General features: G+C 40.2%; 1 protein-coding gene across 1 annotated transcript in view; it reads right to left on the bottom strand.

Annotated features, from left to right (window-relative positions):
- The window catches only part of LOC124259960 (corticotropin-releasing factor receptor 1-like), a 40674-nt gene extending 21160 nt beyond the window's left edge, over window positions 1-19514 (bottom strand). The window contains exons 1-6 of the mRNA XM_046694182.1: window positions 19400-19514; window positions 19189-19296; window positions 17036-17166; window positions 15168-15265; window positions 11741-11870; window positions 3075-3231 (exon numbers count right to left, since the gene is read on the bottom strand). Coding sequence (XP_046550138.1) covers window positions 3075-3231; window positions 11741-11870; window positions 15168-15265; window positions 17036-17166; window positions 19189-19296; window positions 19400-19514 — 739 coding nt within the window. The remainder of the gene's footprint in view (window positions 1-3074; window positions 3232-11740; window positions 11871-15167; window positions 15266-17035; window positions 17167-19188; window positions 19297-19399) is intronic.
- Between the last annotated feature and the right edge of the window lie 367 nt (window positions 19515-19881).

The following is a 19881-nucleotide window of genomic DNA, read 5'->3' as shown; positions in this document are numbered from 1 at the left end:
CTTGGCAAACATTCTTGAGAAGAGTGTTTTTTCACTCTGAATCTATGCATCTAAATAAATATAGGAAGGCGGTTTGAAGACAAACGGACGAATTGAACTTCTGCTTGTGGAAGGATGCCCCTCTGCAGACAAGACATGGTAATTGTCAATGTAAATCTTAAATATCGCTGTCACGATTCAATACTATGTTTCTGTGTGAGGACCGCAGGCTGTGTTAACCTTTCCACCTTGCTGCTAGACAGCCAATATGTTGCTGCCATCTTTTCAAATTATCTTCGATGTATGTACATCAGTATTGGAGCTAAAAGAAAAAGATGCTTAACATCTTTTGCACACTTTGGTGCGGTATGTAATTTCCATCTATAACCAGAATAAGACAAGTGTAACATTGAAATTTTGATCGTTTGAAATTCTGTCAGAAAATTTTTCAATATGAATCAATTTAATATTCGAGAATTCATTTTCTGAAATATTTCAAAGTTACACGTTCGACGTCTTAACCATGGACATCTATAACCACCTGATCAAACATCAGAGATTTTGGTCTTACCAGTGTTAACATATTATCAAAATAAGAAAACTCTGGTAAAACACACATATCACCGGTGAAGAGTAATGATACCAGGTTAGCGTATCCTGCCTCAGTGATGGCACCCTTTAGAAATACATGCAAAGGTAGGTCAATTGATCACCTGAAGAATTATATGCTACAAGTCAGATTAGGGAACTAGATCCGGGGTTCTATTTACTATTGATGCGTCAAACAGTGAGATGGTCTCCACATGTCTAATGTCGTATCCAGTGTTACCACGGTAGTACGTTTGAAGACATTCCTTTGTTGCATGACGCTCTTTGAAAACCTGGCAGAAACGGTATGCATACCCCAAACATTGAACAGTGTCGACAGCAAAGTGGATCTAGGAACGCTGATCAAGTTGTCCCTCTTTTTGTGGTTTTGTGTCGCGTAATCTTTAAGTAAAGATTTAAATAAGAAACATATGATTCGAACTTCAGTACGTCCAGTACTAGACTAACGCTTAGTCGCTGAAGATATGAAGTCTGATAGTAACAAATAAACACATTGAAATTGGAAAGGAGCACCAGTGAGATGGGAAATTCTGAACCTGGGGAAATCTAGACTTGCTTCATTAAAGCTTTAACACTGCAGGGAGGGCTAGGCTGTAGGGGAAATAATGTGGTTCAGGTTCTGCGAGACAGACTTGTGCAGTACAGGTGGATACATCTGTGGATTTCAGTTGGTTATCTGCTCGCAATTGAACTATTTAAGATAATGGATATAATTGCAGCTCAAGTTAAACAAACAATCGGTACTCGCTGAACCTCAGAAATTGTTTTCAACGAATTGCTTCAATGTAACTTAGATGTTATGATAATTTGCCAATTCAACCGACTTTAACGTTTTACCACCGCTATGTCAACCATTTTCTTCTAGAAAATTACTCCATAACGTCATTGTAAAAGCAAGAATGATAGGACACCTTCCAAGCATCTGGAAGCAATATTGATAGTCAACAAGACCCAGCCTAGACAACATATTCTCCTCGGATTTTGCCACATAAACAGTTATCCAATTAACGAATCCTAATACGTTGCAGACCGCCTCCGTGGTGTAGTGGTTAGAGCGTCCGTCCGGAGAGCGGAAGGTCGCGGGTTCGATCCCCGACCGCGTCATACCTAAAGACGTTAAAATATGGTACTTGTTGGTCCCTGTCTGGCGCTCGGCATTAATGGGTGCAACAAGTACTGGTCGGCTCGGAGTCAGTATAATGTGCCTGGGTATTCATGCTTCACTGTGGCATGGTATCTCAGTGGGCTAGCACTATAAAACCAGCTTAAGTCTGGGCTAGTACAAGCAGCCGCACATACACATACACACGCATGCACGTCGTCATATGAGCGAAATATTCTCAAGCACGGCGTTAAACCCAATTTCACTTCACCTCACCTAATACGTTGCAAATATATGCTGTTCAAATACGAATCCATCAAACGCATACCAACTTTCCAGGTTTTGCAACAGGCATTTAACAAATAATACCTTCGTAATAAATTTTCAGCCATTTTAAGATGCAAACTCGATAATTCTTGTACATTTTGGTCATCATGTCATAACTTATATACTTCGTAATACTGTCTTTTGTTTGGTGTATCTTTCTTTCTACCTTTCTTGAATTTATGATCACAACTATATGAAAATTCAACAAAAATGATTAAAAAAATAGTATAACTGATATTGTTTTGCATGACATGAGGTGGTTACAAAATCATTTAGCGACCATTTCGATTTGGTAACTTTACAATGGACATCATGAATAGGAGGACAGTTGCTTCGAATCCCATTGTTTCACAGTCACAGATTCGCCAAGTGTGCCAGCGCTGCATCCATATTCATCCAAGTTTGTCTGTGACATGCACCACTGAGTGATTTCTCCTTACATTAGGCTGTCAGGTCGTGATCTAAATGGAATAATGTTCATGTGTCGTGTAAGCAAACACCTCCCCAATCGCGACATCATCAACACAATTGGCGAGACGGTATCACTGTCGGACCCTTCAGATGTGTTGATTAAATCTCACGACACATCTATCTCCAGATAATGGCTCCTAACAGAGCCAAAGTGGAATCTATTGCTCCCAATAACGGCTTTATGGATTATATAGTAAGGCAGGGTAGATGTTGTGCTAAAGATTTGGTTGGTCCATTAAGTTAGCACAAAGACAAAGGCAACAATTTAACGCGTTTCTCTGCCTGGTCATGTTTGATTGAGAACCGGGTACGATAAACGGTCTTCTCACACAGAACCAAATGTGGGATTCGAACCCGGATCTTTGGCGTAAAGAATGCTCTAACCACTTGCTTTTCACACAGTAAGGGAAATCTGATTCACATAGTATTAGGGTGTGTTCTAAACGTTGTACTAAGACGAATTACATATGGGATAAACTGGGCACAAAGAATCTCTGAATGAAGGAAATGCGGATTATGGTCATATGTTCCGATTGATACGAGACGTTTATCGTGATCGAGAGTCGATTGTATGAAAACGACTTACCCCATCCGATGAAGTAGAACAGTTTGAATGGAGCATCCGATCTGAAGACGTATACGACAAGTCGGTTGTGTAGAAATATGCCTTCAACCAGCATCCAGGAGAAGGTGGCCAGTACAGAGTACCATTGTAGTGCCATAAGCACGTTGCACAGCCAACGCTGGAACAAAACACAACAAGAAACATTCAGACACTTTCACATGAACGTCGAAACGAACAGATCGCGAACGCTGGAACAAAACACAACAACAAACATTCAGGCACTTTCACATGAACGTCGAAACGAACAGATCGCGAACGCTGGAACAAAACACAACAACAAACATTCAGACACTTTCACATGAACGTCGAAACGAACAGATCGCGAACGCTGGAACAAAACACAACAACAAACATTCAGACACTTTCACATGAACGTCGAAACGAACGCGATCGCATTCAGGCAACGCTGGAACAAAACACAACAAAACACAACATGAAACATTCAGACACTTTCACATGAACGTCGAAACGAACAGATCGCGAACGCTGGAACAAAACACAACATGAAACATTCAGACACTTTCACATGAACGTCGAAACGAACATTCAGATCGCGACGAAACGAACGCGAACGGGAACAAAACACAACATTCAGAAACATTCAGGCACTTTCACATGAACGTCGAAACGAACGGATCGCGAACGCTGGAACAAAACACAACATGAAACATTCAGACACTTTCACATGAACGTCGAAACGAACGGATCGCGAACGCTGGAACAAAACACAACATGAAACATTCAGACACTTTCACATGAACGTCGAAACGAACGGATCGCGAACGCAGGAACAAAACACAACATGAAACATTCAGTCATGTTTGTGAACGTCGAAACGAACAGATCGCGAGGAACAAAACACAACATGAAACATTTGTTATAGAAAAGATCTGTCGTCTTGATATATCATAAGTTTAAAATAAACATGATGAAACGTGAACATATTAATTCATAAACAATACGTGGAATTAAAACTAGGTAGAACTGATAATTGGGCCAGAACAAGCCCTGAAACGTGGTACCAAACAATAAAAGAAGATGAAACCCAGAAAAGTCTCTCTGTTCATTAAATAGCATCTAAAATGCCAATCAAAACTCGTGGATAATAAATAAGTGGAATATTGTATACATTCAGCACATCTACATGACCATGGCGCCGTTTGTACTTATTACTTATGTATTTTGTAAAACTTTGAATATTTGAATTAATTATGTATCAATATTTTAAAAACAACAACAACGCATTTGTTATTCTCTAATTTAATAATTAAAAGTTTGTTACCATTTTGCGATATGAAAACAAATATTTTAAATGCAACTACCAGAGAATCAAGATTACGGTTATGTATTAAACCGAGAAAAGCATTGCTCAAACTTATGTCTTGGGAACATTCTCGTGAGACTGTGGTAACGAATGTACTGTTCTAGTACTAATGTACCATGGGTGATAATTATTATCAATATCAGACATCATATTTCAATATTTTTATAATGAAGCACTGTATTGCTATTTGATTCCACACGGTTTCGTGACAGTTTATTCTATGACGTGTAAACAATTTGTTTATATCAATACATCAGTATGAACCAATCAAGATATACATATGACACATGTAAGATAAATATCATCAATATCAATAAATATAATCAATAGGCATTACTATCACCTGCTTCTATATAAGCATCACTAGATTAACGCATGTTAGGAACAACCAAAACCTCTAAAAGCTTAATAGCAAACTAGAAATCATGGCGACAGCTGTCACTGTTCCATTAAGTTCTAAACCACAACACAGGCCCACATGTCATTCCCTCCAGTCACAGCCAGGGACACAGGCCCACACTCTAATCTCTCCAATCACAATCAGGGACACGGGCCCACATTCCATTCCCACTAATCACAGCCAGGGACACAGCCAGTATGCACTTAAGCTGTACAGCCGTTATCAGTACTCGCCACACGTCTCGCTTTTCCATTTCTACAGCTTCGCTCTCTCAATGATGCATACATGAACACCACCGACTTGTCAGAAAGTATCACAACATCTATCTTATCTCATGTCAAGCTCCTCTATACATATTGATCAGTGGTAACGAACGTATCGTGTGTAGTGTTACAAGTAACGGTGTCCTAGAATGACGCTATACCAAAACAACCACGCGTTTTAAAGTTAACAATACATTTTTAAGAGATGATAATAAAAAATCATATAAATTTTTAATTCAAGTTCTCGGCAATATCAAACACTTGTACCATATGTTTCTCTGATTATATACGACAAATGATAAATGAATACATGAAAAGTGGCACAGAATATGCAGCAATAGATGACAGCTGACGTTATTGCCTGGGAAATCATGACACATCAACACGCCTCCCTTTGATAGTTTTATCCTATGGACTATTTATACGTTTCTTGACAGCCTTTCTTGGCAGAGCTCAATCATTACTTTAGTTTTATAACATATTTCAAAACATAAAACACCATCATCAGCATCATGCTCACGTCTATTAAAATTGGGGCGTGGGGTAGCCTAGTGGTTAAAGCGTATTAAAATTGTATCCCCCGCCGTGATACAAACGCTTCTTTATTGGTCCAGCGTAAGTGATACGGCTAACGAAGATTTATTATGTTTGTACGCCAAAAAGCCAACCATAGATATGTTTAGAAAGGCAGAGATACTGTGTATTGCCTTGAGTATTAAGTAATACAATATTCCTTCACACACACGAAACACTCAAAACAGTACATGTATTCTATTTTCTCCAAGTATCCGCGACTGAAGTTGATAATTGTCGATAAGCAGTTGTAAATTAGATAAAACATTTTGAACATTAAAATGGAAATTGCTCTTAACTTATAATTATATGAGCTGGCATTTAAGTGGATATTAGGCAGGTATAAAAACGTATAATGTCCTAGCATAAGGGCAGCCTTAACAATCACAAGGAAAGGATTCCATGTAGTGTAACATATGTAATTGTTTGTGCTCATGTGTGAGATAAGTTCTGTGAAGTATATATGACATCAAACTAAACTGGCCTATGTCGTCAAGGGATTCGAGAGTCGGACCACATTTTAAATACATTTAGAAAGAGAGAGCTACCAAAACTTCCCAATAACGTTGTGCGTTAACAATGATGAATCATTTGGTTCCAAACTTGCGAGTATTTTTAAGAGTGAGTGAGTTTAGTTTTAGGCCGCACCCAACAATGGCACAGGTATATGGCGGCTGTCCGTAAATAATCGAGTCTGGACCAGACAATCAAGTGATCAACAGCATGAACATCGAGCCCACCTGTGACCGGGTGTAGAAACCTTGGAGTCTCTTTAAGTGTTGTCACAACCCCTAGTGTACAGTACACAACCCTGTGCACTTAAAAGAACCCACGAATCCGTTGGTAAATGGCCATATGGTGGCCATATGAATACGTGTGAACACCTGGTTGCAGGTACAGCAACGTGCAGTAAACATGGACAAAGCATTGTGTCCCAGTCCACCCAGCTGTGAATGGGTACCTCGTAAGGATGGGAAAGACACAATAAGTTGGTGCGCATAGTGGCTTCAAGAGTTGTATGCTCCCCAGGGAATTGAGACTGATAATACGATGTGCCGTTGAGATTGAATCTAATGATTGAGGGGAAAAAACAGCGCTTTGAGCATGTACTAGTTGCGTGGATATGTGCGCTGTATAAATATCCTATAATAATAAAAAATCTACGCCATTGGGATACGATGACATGTGTCAACCAAGTCAGCGAGCCTGATCACCTAATCCCGTTAGTTGCCTCTTACAACAAGCATGGGTTACTGAAGATCAATACGAACCCGGATCTTCACGGGTTGTATTTTTAAGAAACACATGACAGTAACACTCGCCAGTGAAAATATGAAACCTTTATCTCTTTAATATATGAGCACTTATAAAACCTTTTGGAGATTGTGTTCAATAATCATGCACATATCTCAAGATGGAAAATGCAATATGCTTTCGTACATTGTCGCAATCTTTCTAAAGAAGTCTGTCCCTTTATAAATATATTTTCTCATGAAAATACCTTTTTTTATGAAAGCAGAAAGTGAACACTGGCACTTATTCACATTTCCTCCTTGTTTCCAGAGAGTTACATTTATCAATTTCGACTTTCAGGGGGAAATCATAAAAAAATAACACTGCAAATGAATGGAATTTTCGGAATTTTCTTTTTACAGGAATAATCAATCCGAATCTTTTGATGATGACGTTTCTCTCTCTTGAAATAATTTATAGATTTATAACCGTTTTCTTCATGAATACCGGGGGTTCTGTCTGAAATTGTTTGCCTCGTATTCAATCAGAACTATTTGCCGTCATATTAGGTATGATTAAGCGCCATTCGTTCTTAAGTGAAACGGTGAGGCTGAACCCTGTGTTTCTGCAGCTGACATCGCCATGACATAGCCAATTTAGATTTCAAATGAAGAACAAGTTATGCTGCAATCAAGCTAAAAATATATTCCGAAAGCAAAAATATGGTGATGTATTTTTACCTCAGCTGCTGAAACTTTGGGAACTTAAAAATAATTATTATATAGCTTTTTACGTGAGTATGTTAATGAACAAGGGTTCACTGAGACGATTTACATGTACAGTAATAGACATTGCCAGTTGTAATCTACCTTAAAACAAAGACGCCCAACATGCGAAAATGTTCGATCAAAAAGATCTGGTTGATAGAACGTATGCATAGAAAGCATAAGTTTATTCCAAATGACGTTAAAAGTGGTACTTCCTGTAACCATGTCTGGCGCCCGGAATTGAGATCATGAAACAATGAGCGGTCAGCTCGGAGACACTGTAATGGGTCTGAGTGGGTGTACATGTTAATCTGTAGCATAATACCTCACGGCTTCTCCCGATGAAACAGAATAAGGATGGAACAGTACACGCCACACTAAAGCAAGTACGCAAGTGGAAATGTTAAAGCACGACACCCCCTCCCCCCTACCCCCGACGTGTCACAGAACGATTTCTTGGAAAGGAGAGCAATATCTTTAATTTGAAACAGCGAGGGCCAACTACGAACTAATCTTGCTGATTACTATTCAATTTAAGCGAAGACTAGATTTTGCCTTTTTAGATCGACCGCCTCCGTGGTGTAGTGGTTAGAGCGTCCGCCCGGAGAGCGGAAGCGGAAAACGTTAAAATATGGTACTTGTTGGTCCCTGCCTGGCGCTCGGCATTAATGGGTACAACAAGGACTGGTCGGCTCGGAGTCAGTATAATGTGTCTGAATGGGGTATTCATGCTTCACTGCGGCATGGTATCTCAGTGGGCTAGCACTATAAAACCAGCTTAAGTCTGGGCTAGTACAAGCAGCCACACATACACATACACACGCATGCACGTCGTCATATGAGCGATATATTCTCAAGCACGACATAAAACCCAATTTCACCTCACCCTCATACTTTTAGATCCAATGCTGAATCTGTTTCGGTGGGTAATTGAAACTTTGTATTCTCTCCCGTTGACATTTTATAGCAGCGTAGCGTTGGAGATCTGGTAAGAAATTGTAAGGTGACCTGTCCATGTACTCCGCGTACCTATCGTGTTCATCCCGGCAAGAATGTTTGAAACTAACACTGTAAAAAGCATGTAATCATCATACAGGAAATCTTATCACGACTAATGGGATATTCAGAGAATGGGTTTTAAGTAATAAACAAAAATCGTTCACGGTAATACGTGAAGTTGAAACGAACCTTTCCATCGCGTACAGTAATTTGAAGTCATCTATAATTTAGCGTTTTTTATCTTTCGATTTTTAAATGCACTGCCCTCAGTCACATTTGTTGCAGAGTTTACTTTGGGCTTTATTAGAGTTTCATTCCATTTTTTACTACAAACAAACTACGCTTACAATGTACCTACATTGTTTCATTACATCGTTCCAATACCATGTGTATAAATAAATCATATATACCTACACTAGCTCTTCACCCGTAGTTGTGGCTCCCCTCTATACAAGTTAAAGAAGGCCATTTGAATTATGTCTGCAACTCACTATTACATGTTCTGTTCAGTGTTCTGCATGCTTTTGTCATGATACAGATATACAGCAGCTCGACTGGAACTAACTCGAGTGTAAAGGTGTAAAGATCACGGTTGTTGGCGCTATGAAAGCAAACACTCTTTTCCCAGCCAGTTTTATCGCCAGAGTGAGTGGGTTATATCTCTATACATATATCAAATAACACGTCTTGAAGAAACACACGAAATTGTAACTTCAACTCAGCATTATAACTCCTGGTAAAAAGTGCCAAAAAGGGTTAAAAATACATTTGAAAGTCGAAAGAATGTTAGTCAATCTGTTTTTCTTCCTGCTGACATTTGGTTTGTGGCAGTCGAAACTGATATTCACGACAGATGATGAACGCAGCGTATGCTTTCTGTTAACATAGGCGGCGAATAATTTCCAAAGGCGTAAATGTACCATTTGTCTGCTTATTACCAAAGCCACCTTATGTTATATTTATATTGGACAATTCAGTCAATACGTGTCTGAAATGCACCCTCTACCCAGTCCATCTACGTCTGATCCAACAGCTATCTACTTTGTCATTAGACAATTAACATCGACTGTGGAACATGTGTTCGGTGTGATAATTCATACAAATCCAATGTAAGATGAAACAGGCAGATGTATGGCGATGATCCTCTATTGTCTGACACTGGCGACGACATTTTCCATCAATTGATGCTGTGTTTGATTGATCAAGGTCAAAGATCGAATATCAATATACCACACGTCTTTGATGTGAGATTTAAGAAGGTATGAAGATGAGCGGCTTGTAAAGATTTATTGTCGCTTTATGGTCAGTCTGTGTGACATAAAATGACCTATGTCTTCGAGGGTACAACCATCAGAGGTTGTGTCTGAACTGACGATCTGAACTTCAGGAAATCCGCATTAGCTAGTGTTGTGATTTACAACAGCAGGAGCAATACAATGCCATGGGTGAAATGAAATGTTAAGAAGACCAGAAAGGCCATTGATTTTTGGAATTTTAAATGTTTGTAAAACTTGCCTTCAAAAATAATAATCACAGATTCAAACCCATGATGATTTGCACCTGGCAGGGCAAGTGGGTACAACTTTGGACAATACACTAAGAGTTTTCTGAGCCTGGGTCATTGGATATCCATATGACAGAGAGATAGCTAAGTTTCTTATGTGTTCTGTTTTAAAAGATAGCTTTAGGTAGGGAGTGGGTATTGTTTACAGTTCCTGGTTGAGGAGACTGACTACTGTAAGCAGGTATGTCACTCGACCTTGACTGGTGCACATCCATAATTCATAAACTGTATTACTTATTACAGTTGCAAAAAGAGGTATGCAATGACTGATACCAAGTTTACATACACGTCTAAAATACGCCTGTGAATAAATGAAGATGTGTCAGTTCAACATATTCGAGTTGCAGTTGATGTATAATTTCTCTGACATTTTATATTATGCCTTAAAATTGCTTCAGCTTTACTTAAATTCACTTTCATTGAGCCTCCGAATCCAATACACTTGAAAACTGCCATCATCACATTTCGTGTTTAATGCAAATGACCCTGGACCAAATTCACCAAGTCGGTCTATTTTTGCGGACATGTCGCAAATACGGTAGCATACATACATCAAGTGCATGTGTTGAGGATGCTTAACTAGGGGAGGCTCCTTCATCTGGAGTCCGCGCAAAGTATCAATCAGTTGAAGTAATTGGTCCAGAAAAGCCATCTGAAGAAATCCTACTATCCTTGTCAAACGCTGTCCATAACCAATGAGGCACCTACACTCATAATTAACATACACAGCAAAGGTTACACACTGACAGGCACATCTGGAAATCCCAAGCTTTTAAAAGTATATTTTGGCATAAAACTGTTATTAAAAGTGAATTAAAAGATGTGTATTAGCATACATGGATGTCAACATTTGAAACCTCCTATGGAACAACCACTTATAGTATTTTGAAAAATCCTACATTTTCTGCATTACAATAACTTGTTAAAATTAAAATTGTTAAACTCCCAATCGAGGCAGGTAGTTGGCGACGAATCCCAGTATATGATAGAAAGTGTACTCCGTGTGACTTAAATGATATTGATGACGATTTTCGTTCTATATTCATCTGTACCAAAATTAGAATTAGAAAGAGAAAAATACATTCACAAGTATTATCATATTAGACCAAATATGTATAAAATGAATATCCTATTTAACCCCAATAAGCTTGGAACTTCAACTTGGTAGATGTACATTGCTTCTATCATACCGTTTGTATTATGTATATATGTTGTATAAATGTAAATATTAATTATGCACCTCTTATGCTGCAGTTTGCAGCCTGGGTGAATAAAGATCTGGTCAGACGATATCATAATGACATCAATTCAATTACTTTTCTATATACCCAATAATATACCCATTCCAACAATCTCGCCCGCGTGCATTCACGTATGGGCGTCCATTCATGGCCGCCAAGGGGTTAAGATACTTGCGATATAGAAACGGACTTCGTGAATCCGATAGTGATATATGTACGCTTGAGCGCCTGGCTCCCACCAGCGACACCCAACTCTGACCTACCACGTCCTTGTATGTAGGGTAATTCCTGTCTGACACATAGGGCACGAGGAGGATGAGGATGAGAGTGAAGCGGAAGATGAATGACACCACGAGGTTCTTGTGGATGGAGATTCGGCTACACTGTAACGACCTGCAACAGATAAACAGGAAGATAATGGCTAACGCTGCCGCACACGGGTGAAACGTATGCCATAAATATCAGGGCAGTTTATTTTAAAACGGAAGGCATTGATAATCCAGTGTTCCAGTAAAGCATCGTAATTTGACAAGTTGTAATCCAGTGTTCCAGTAAAGCATAGTAATTTGACGAGTTGTAATCCAGTGTTCCACTAAAGCATAGTAATTTGACGAGTTGTAATCCAGTGTTCCAGTAAAGCATCGTAATTTGACGAGTTGTATTCCAGTGTTCCAGTAAAGCATCGTAATTTGACGTGTTGTTATCCAGTATTTCAGTAAAGCATCGTAATTTGTCGTGTTGTTATCCTGTGTTCCAGTAAAGCATCGTAATTTGACGAGTTGTAATCCAGTGTTCCAGTAAAGCATCGTAATTTGACGTGTTGTTATCCAGTGTTCCAGTAAAGCATCGTAATTTGACGTGTTGTTATCCAGTGTTCCAGTAAAGCATCGTAATTTGACGAGTTGTTATCCAGTGTTCCAGTAAAGCATCGTAATTTGACGAGTTGTTATCCAGTGTTCCAGTAAAGCATCGTAATTTGACGAGTTGTTATCCAGTGTTCCAGTAAAGCATCGTAATTTGACGAGTTGTTATCCAGTGTTCCAGTAAAGCATCGTAATTTGACGAGTTGTTATCCAGTGTTCCAGTAAAGCATCGTAATTTGACGAGTTGTTATCCAGTGTTCCAGTAAAGCATCGTAATTTGAAGAGTTGTAGTCCTTACTCGCGCAAGGTTCTGATGAACGTGCGATGGAATTCCCAATTCGTTCATTCGACGTCCTGGGTTTATATGACCATATCCCTAATAGCTGGTATCACGCAAGAGCTCAAGGCCTTGCATCACCTTATGTTTTCCTCTGTTTTCGGCCAGTGACAAAGAAAGAACCATAGACATATAGGACCCGCCATGTAATGGTGTATAAATTGTTTCCTTATTTTGTTTCCCGTCTTCTTCCTTCTCCTTGGCAATTAGTGAGGCCACAAGGCCTAACACTGACAACATTTTAAAAAACAGAAACTAATGAATTACAATATAAACAAGAATTTAATCAACAAAGAGTAAATATATTACATACAAATCCTTATTTACAGATGGGTCCAAGGATGGTGGCGCAGTGGTTTATGCCCCTGTCATTGGATCCAGAACAATATCTTGTAGGATACCGAATAACAGCTCTATTTTTACAGCAGAAGCAAACGCCATATTAACGTCTCTTAAATATATTCAAAGACACCCTGATTATAAACTATATATAAGCTTTTCAGACTCGCTTTCGTGTCTTAAGGCTATTAAAAACCTATTTTGTAAACGTAATTGGTGGAATTTCTGGTAACAAAATGGCCGATTTTGCTGCACTCAACAAATCTGTGACACCACTTCTAATCCCATACGCTGAATATAAAGCTGTGATTAGATCTTATATCCGTGATCTGCAACAATTGGTTACATCTACTTGGTTTGTCAGTCCAGATTTGAGGAGGTCATTAAGCGACGATGTCTCATTGGCCATACTAGATATATGCATGAGTACTTATTAAAAGCTGAACATCCTCCGTCTTGTATCCATTGTGATCAAAGAATCACGGTCAAGAATGTTCTGCTTGACTGTATTGATTTTTCCAATGTCAATGACATTTGCATGTTGAAAACATCAACCAGTTTTCAATACCGCAACATTTACACTTCTTTATATGAGCCACATTCACTTTTGAGTTATTAATGAATGAGCTTAATTTTACGCCGCTTTTAGCAATATTCCAACAACATCACTGCCGGGGACAATAAAAATGGGCTTCACGTGGGGAATCGAACCCGAGGCTTCGGCGTGACGAGCGAAAGCTTTAACTACTAGGCTACCCCACCGCCCCTTTTCAGCAAGTATAGCTCCATTTTGACATCTATCCACTGCCCACCTCCTTCCGACATCCGCTAGTCTATCCCATCCTTCCGTCCCTACAATATGTACTTTTATCCTGAATACCCTCCAGTATTGCATTCAGTCGCTGTCATGTATTAGGACACACGGTTGTATCTGTCCGTCCATTGTAAAACGTCTCTTTACTTCAGCCTGAGTGTGCTCATTAACGGTTGTGAGTATTATACCCATCTGGTACGTGACGTTCACTAGATTCCTTATAATGTCCTGGAAGGGACATTAAGTACATTAACGACGGCAGGAAGTCATGTAAAAGGGTAAATGTATCACACACTTATAACGCTTCTCGACCAGGGCTTGTTTGATATAGTATTACTGAAGTCTTGGAGTGTACGGGGAAACTAAACAGCCAGGGAAAGAGGTCTTATCGTCTCTTGGACTGAGCTTTTTTTACTTTCATTTACTAACAATATTATACCAATTATTCGTTCCAGATGGAAATTAAAGAAATCCAGTTAATCTGGTTGATATGAACTCACAAGACCCACTCATTTTAGTTCAGCAAATGGGGTATATATTGTTTTGATATTCTGTTAAAACGACTAAATTACAACGTACTCAACGTACATATATCTTATTCGAAGGGACCACTAGATCTTTGGTTCGTCATTACCGTAGGTCCTTTGAGACCGAGACAAACCAAGCAGTTAATTACATCTGTCCGTTATAATTAATAACCATAAATGTATTTTACTCTACTTACAAATAACTCTTTCTTTGATCTGTTTTCCAATAGTTATCGAGCACGTATTTGTCAATGCGTGAAATTGTCAATACGTGCTTGATATTAAAGCCATTTTAAAACAAGTTAATATGTTAACACGGAACCCATTAAAGTTGTAACTGACTTTAGAAATTTCTGCGATAGTTTCATGCGCCGGGAAATCAATCCCGTCATGGCTCTGGTAATAATCATTGTCTTGTCAAGGACTCAACCAAAACGGGGGAAACGCACGCACAAATGCCTGCAACATTACGTTTGGCAAACAGAATACATTAGCATGTCATGACCGGGTGTCCAATGTAAACGTTATTTTGTTTACTTTGGGGAGAATGGTCTTCTGTAAGTTTTATTAGCAAACGGCGTGTCATCATAATTAAAATATGTTCGTGATAGCAGCGGATCCTATCACGATGAAGGGAAGCAACTCTTTACTTTAAGTCGTAACGCCGTACATCAATATCTTTAAATTAAGTTTCAGTGACACGTAACAATGGTTGTCCAAAACGAAAATAATCGTGAAATTATAATAAATATATTGCATCTTGTTTATTTAATGGAATGTCTGGGTTATATTTATTTATTGGATAATTACCTGAAGTAGCAGAAGATGAAGAGGGTGATGATGAGGAAGGTGAGGGAGATGATACTGCCGGCGTAGTAGACGTCAGTCAACACATTGGCCAGCTCCACCTGCAACAAACATCACTAAATCAGCCATCAGTCAGGGCGTGGTCAGTATACCCAGAAGGCCATAAACATGTACACCACAGCAGCCGCAAGATGGGTTCAGTGAAAGGCCCACAGAGCGTCAACACACGAACATGTATCGACACACCGTTACCACCTGGGGTTGTTCATTAAGCCATCGCCCCCTTAAACATGCATAGTTTCAGCAGGCAACATCCAGGCTCTATTCAATAAACACCCTCCTAAACAATACCTTTGACATTCACACCTTCATGGAACGTTACAGTAATTTCCGTAAATAACTACCACAGACAGCAATGATTGAATTACGACTACTCGTGGGAGTATAATTATGGCGCTTAAAGTCGATAAACATCTTCCCGGGTTCGTTAAGTCAGGGGCTGCCTGTACTTTCTACAAGGTTGAGATGGTATTTGGTAGTTATCGCTTTGTATACCATATCATATCACCTACCCCCCCCCCTTCACAACCCTTCAGTAACCCATGCCTGACGTAAAAGGGTCGGGATCGGGTGGTCAGGCTCGCTGACTTGGTTGACACATGTCATCGTATCCCAATTACGTAAAGCGATGCTCATGTTGTTGATCACTGGATTGTCTGGTCCAGACTCGATTATTTACAGACCGCCGCCATATAGCTTGAATACTGCTGAGTGGGGCGTTAAACAACAACCAATCAACCAACCAACATACCCTCACTCACGGACACAAAACTAATCTTGATCAGGACGTTAACCAAACTTCACCCCACTTCACCCTTTGAATATCAGTTTATGACCGAACCCAAGATGTAATCTCTCACAAGGTAATACGTCAGGTATCACGACATTGTCCACTTTAACGAGGTTCAGATGGATGGTCGTTGATTGCTCCACTATTTCTGCAGTAGTAGTGACAGAATTGGTCTCCGCCAACTGACTGGCTTGATGTAAGAAGCACCAGTTTATTACCTCGTGATTGGAACACAGACATCCCCAACTCAAAACACACATGGTTTCAACAACAGGGTTATTTATGACGTTTAGTCATGGAATTCAGTCAACGTATGACGTTATTTACAGAACAAGGCGCTGGGAGGGATAATCACACACTTGTCACCGATTATAGGTGTTACAGGAAAGTACACCCAACTTTTCATCTCAAGCAAGAGGAAGAGAATCGGGGCTTCGCTTTGTGAAGATCCGGGTTAGAATTGATCTTCAACAACCCATCCTTGTAAGAGGCGACTAACGGATAGGGTGGTCAGACTCGCTGACTTGGGTGACACACGTCATCGTATCCCAATTGCGTGGATATATGCTCATGCTGTTGATCACTGGATTGTCTGGTCCAGACTCGATTAAACACAGACCACCGCCATATAGCTGGAATATTGCTGAGTGGGGCAAACTAGCTCACTCAGTTGTGCGGTTGTTACAGGTAGGACAGGACTTTTTTCCCTTTACACCAAAGTAATTCTTTTTCTGAAGATGGTTAATGCCAGATATGCTTTTGTTCTGAAGTTTTATATTCAGTTCACGATAGATACCCCACTCAGACAGTGTACTGACTTCGAGCCGACCAGCACTTGTTCGCTATCCTTAATGTCAGATTAAATATCCTTAACGTCTTTTGGTCTGGAGTGAACGGAAACGGAACCACCAACCTTCCGCCCTCCTAGCAGACGCTCTATCCACTAGACCACTAGACCACTAGACCACGAACGCTAACCATTAACCGTGTTTGTAGTACAGCCATGCCCACTGGCACCTACCTGCACGCCATCATCACCGAAAGGTAAAAGGTCATCGGGCTTGCGCACATAGTCCCCACAGGCCGTATAGTTGGTCCAGCTACCATTCTCCCACTTCCCATTGGCAGAACATCTGCGATGAGCGAGTAAGACTGCAAAATAATAAATATATATTTCAAACATCGGGCACTTTTATTTGTAACATCAACATAAGCGCGTACAATAAAAAAACATTTTAATAACTGCAATCAAAAGCATCAAAACCTTTTCCATTGTACGATTGCGACTGCACCATTAGCTGTGTTTCTGAGTTGAGTTGAGTTGAGTTGAGTTTTACGTCACATCGGCATTATTTCAGCCATATAATGACGAGACCATTCTGCATACGTAGACATTTTAAGTATAAAGGTTAAATGAATTGAGGTTTTTTAAAACATATCTATTCATTATAAACAGAAAAAGTAAAAAAATTAAGAATTTAAAAACAATCCGTCATTCTCATTACATAGCTACAATTTAACTTCCCTCAACTAATTAACAATGAGATGCCCGGAAACCGCAGAAAAACAGATTCATCGCTTCACAATGCGAATCCCTGCATTTGAAAAGTCCGCACAGTCAAGCAGAATATGCTTGATTGTAAACACTTCATCGCAAGAGATACACATGGGAGTTCCATCTCCATCCGTTTTCAGCTGATAGTGTTTATTAACCACTATCGAATCAGTGCTTTCCTGGAATAGTTTGTTGGTTCAAACGCTTGATATCTGAAGGTTCGGTACGTAAAGTGAAAAATTCTAAAGAATTGTGTGGGGTGTTTGTGAAAAAATCGAACTAATGTTAGTCGAGGGGGTCCACCATCATTATCCTAGGGGATGGATGGTTGGGTGTGAGTGTGCGTGAGTGCGTGTATGCGTGAGTGTATAAGTGTCTAGACACTACGCTGGGGCTCAAGGCTCAGAAAGTAGGGTTTCCGGTATCCTGTCTCCCGTGTTAGGTATTATACCCGGCAATATCTATAGCAGTCGTATAATGGGTACCCGGGATGAGAAACTTGATGATAGCTGTGTCGTCACACAGTAGCATTTTATTCTAAAAAAGGTTCGTTGTAACATATGTTTTTGACGTTTGACTTAATGGATCCTGTAATCAGACTCAGTGACGTGTTTGACTGCGGGTCGTATCAGGGGCACCGTGGGTTGTTGATCCGGATATCAACCACTGGTTTGTCCAGTTCAGTGAGTGAGTGAGTAAGTATGGTTTTACGCCGCTTTTAGCAATATTCCAGCAATATCACGACGGGGGACACCAGAAATGGGCTTCACACATTGTACCCATGTGGGGATTCGAACCCGGGTCTTCGGCGTGACGAGCGGACGCTTTAACCACTAGACTACATCACCGCCCCTTGTCCAGCTCAGACCACCGTCACCAGCTCGAATACAAACAGTAACAGGACTTCAGCTGCCAGGCATGTAGGCGTTGTTTAGTTTGGAAGTTTCAGAGCGTGTCTGGTTGCATCCGTTTTAGACAAGAGCGGTCATCTACACGTGACATACAATGGGTAGGATGACTCATACATGCATCTTTATGAAATTGAGAAAACAGTTAATTCAAAATGAGATCATATAAGGAAAGAGGAACCCTTGTTGTGCGTAATTGTTCCATCTAAGTAATTTTCAACCCACGATTCGTATTTTTTCTGCATTTTCTTTGTGTGATTCTTTTGCAATTCCGTTTTCTAAATTTAAATATGTAGGTGAGTTAAAAGTCACTCTATTATTCAAATGTCCATCAGTCAACCAACCAACCACATACCGAGCCAACCAGCCAATCGACCAATGCAACGTAATCTACACGTGATGCAGTGTCGCTCGAAATCTGACCTCCCTTGGCCGAACAGGAACCGCTGATCGAGGGTACCTGTTCCAGAGTGTCACCGACTAAGAACCTAACTAAAGTAAGCACTGATGTAATGTGTGCTTTAATGCTATTTGAATGAGACACCCCATTATAAAACCAAACCGTTCATAGTTACTCACTATTCACTCACTCACTGACTCACTCACCCCACTCACTCATTCAACTCACCACTCACTCACTCACTCACACTCACTCTCACTCACTCACTCACTCACTCACTCACTCACTCACTCACTCTATGTAATACCTACGTGAATCGTTGAAGCCGTAGATTGTCGGACAGGGCCCATACACAGTTGTGTTTGCCGGGGTAGCTGGCCAGCACTTGTAGTTGTCCCACTCAGGGGGGCAGTGGATACCTGCAAAATACATACATACATCATCATCATCATCATCATCATCATCATCATCATCATAAATGAAAACCACATATCTCGGGGACAGTGGGTACCTGCAGCGTACATACATCATCATCATCATCATCACCATCACCATCAATGAAAACCACATGTGTCGGGGACAGTGGGTACCTGCAGCGTACAATCGCCGCCGTCGTCACTATCATCGTCTTCGTCATGATGATGATGATAATGATGATTATCATCAGTGACATCAACACGTTTCATAAGTATATTTTTACCCGCGTATGCCAGATTTTTGTCTCTGCTAACAACTCTTATTGAGTGATGGTGTTTTGTTTTACGCCGCACCCAGCAATCTTCCAGCTATATGGCGGCGGTCTGTAAATAATCGAGTCTGGACCAGACAATCCAGTGATCAACAGCATGAGCTGTTGATCACGCAATTGGGAACCGATGACATGTGTTAACCAAGTCAGCGAGCCTCACCACCCGATCCCGTTAATTGCTTCTTACGACAAGCATGGGTAACTGACGATCAATTCTAACCCGGATGATAAAAATAAGGGAATATTTCATTTGCAG

This window comes from Haliotis rubra, unplaced genomic scaffold, assembly GCF_003918875.1.
Source record: "Haliotis rubra isolate DU_JTF1 unplaced genomic scaffold, ASM391887v1 Scf744, whole genome shotgun sequence".
Lineage (NCBI taxonomy): Eukaryota > Metazoa > Mollusca > Gastropoda > Lepetellida > Haliotidae > Haliotis > Haliotis rubra.
This window is presented reverse-complemented; position numbering and strand designations above follow the sequence as displayed.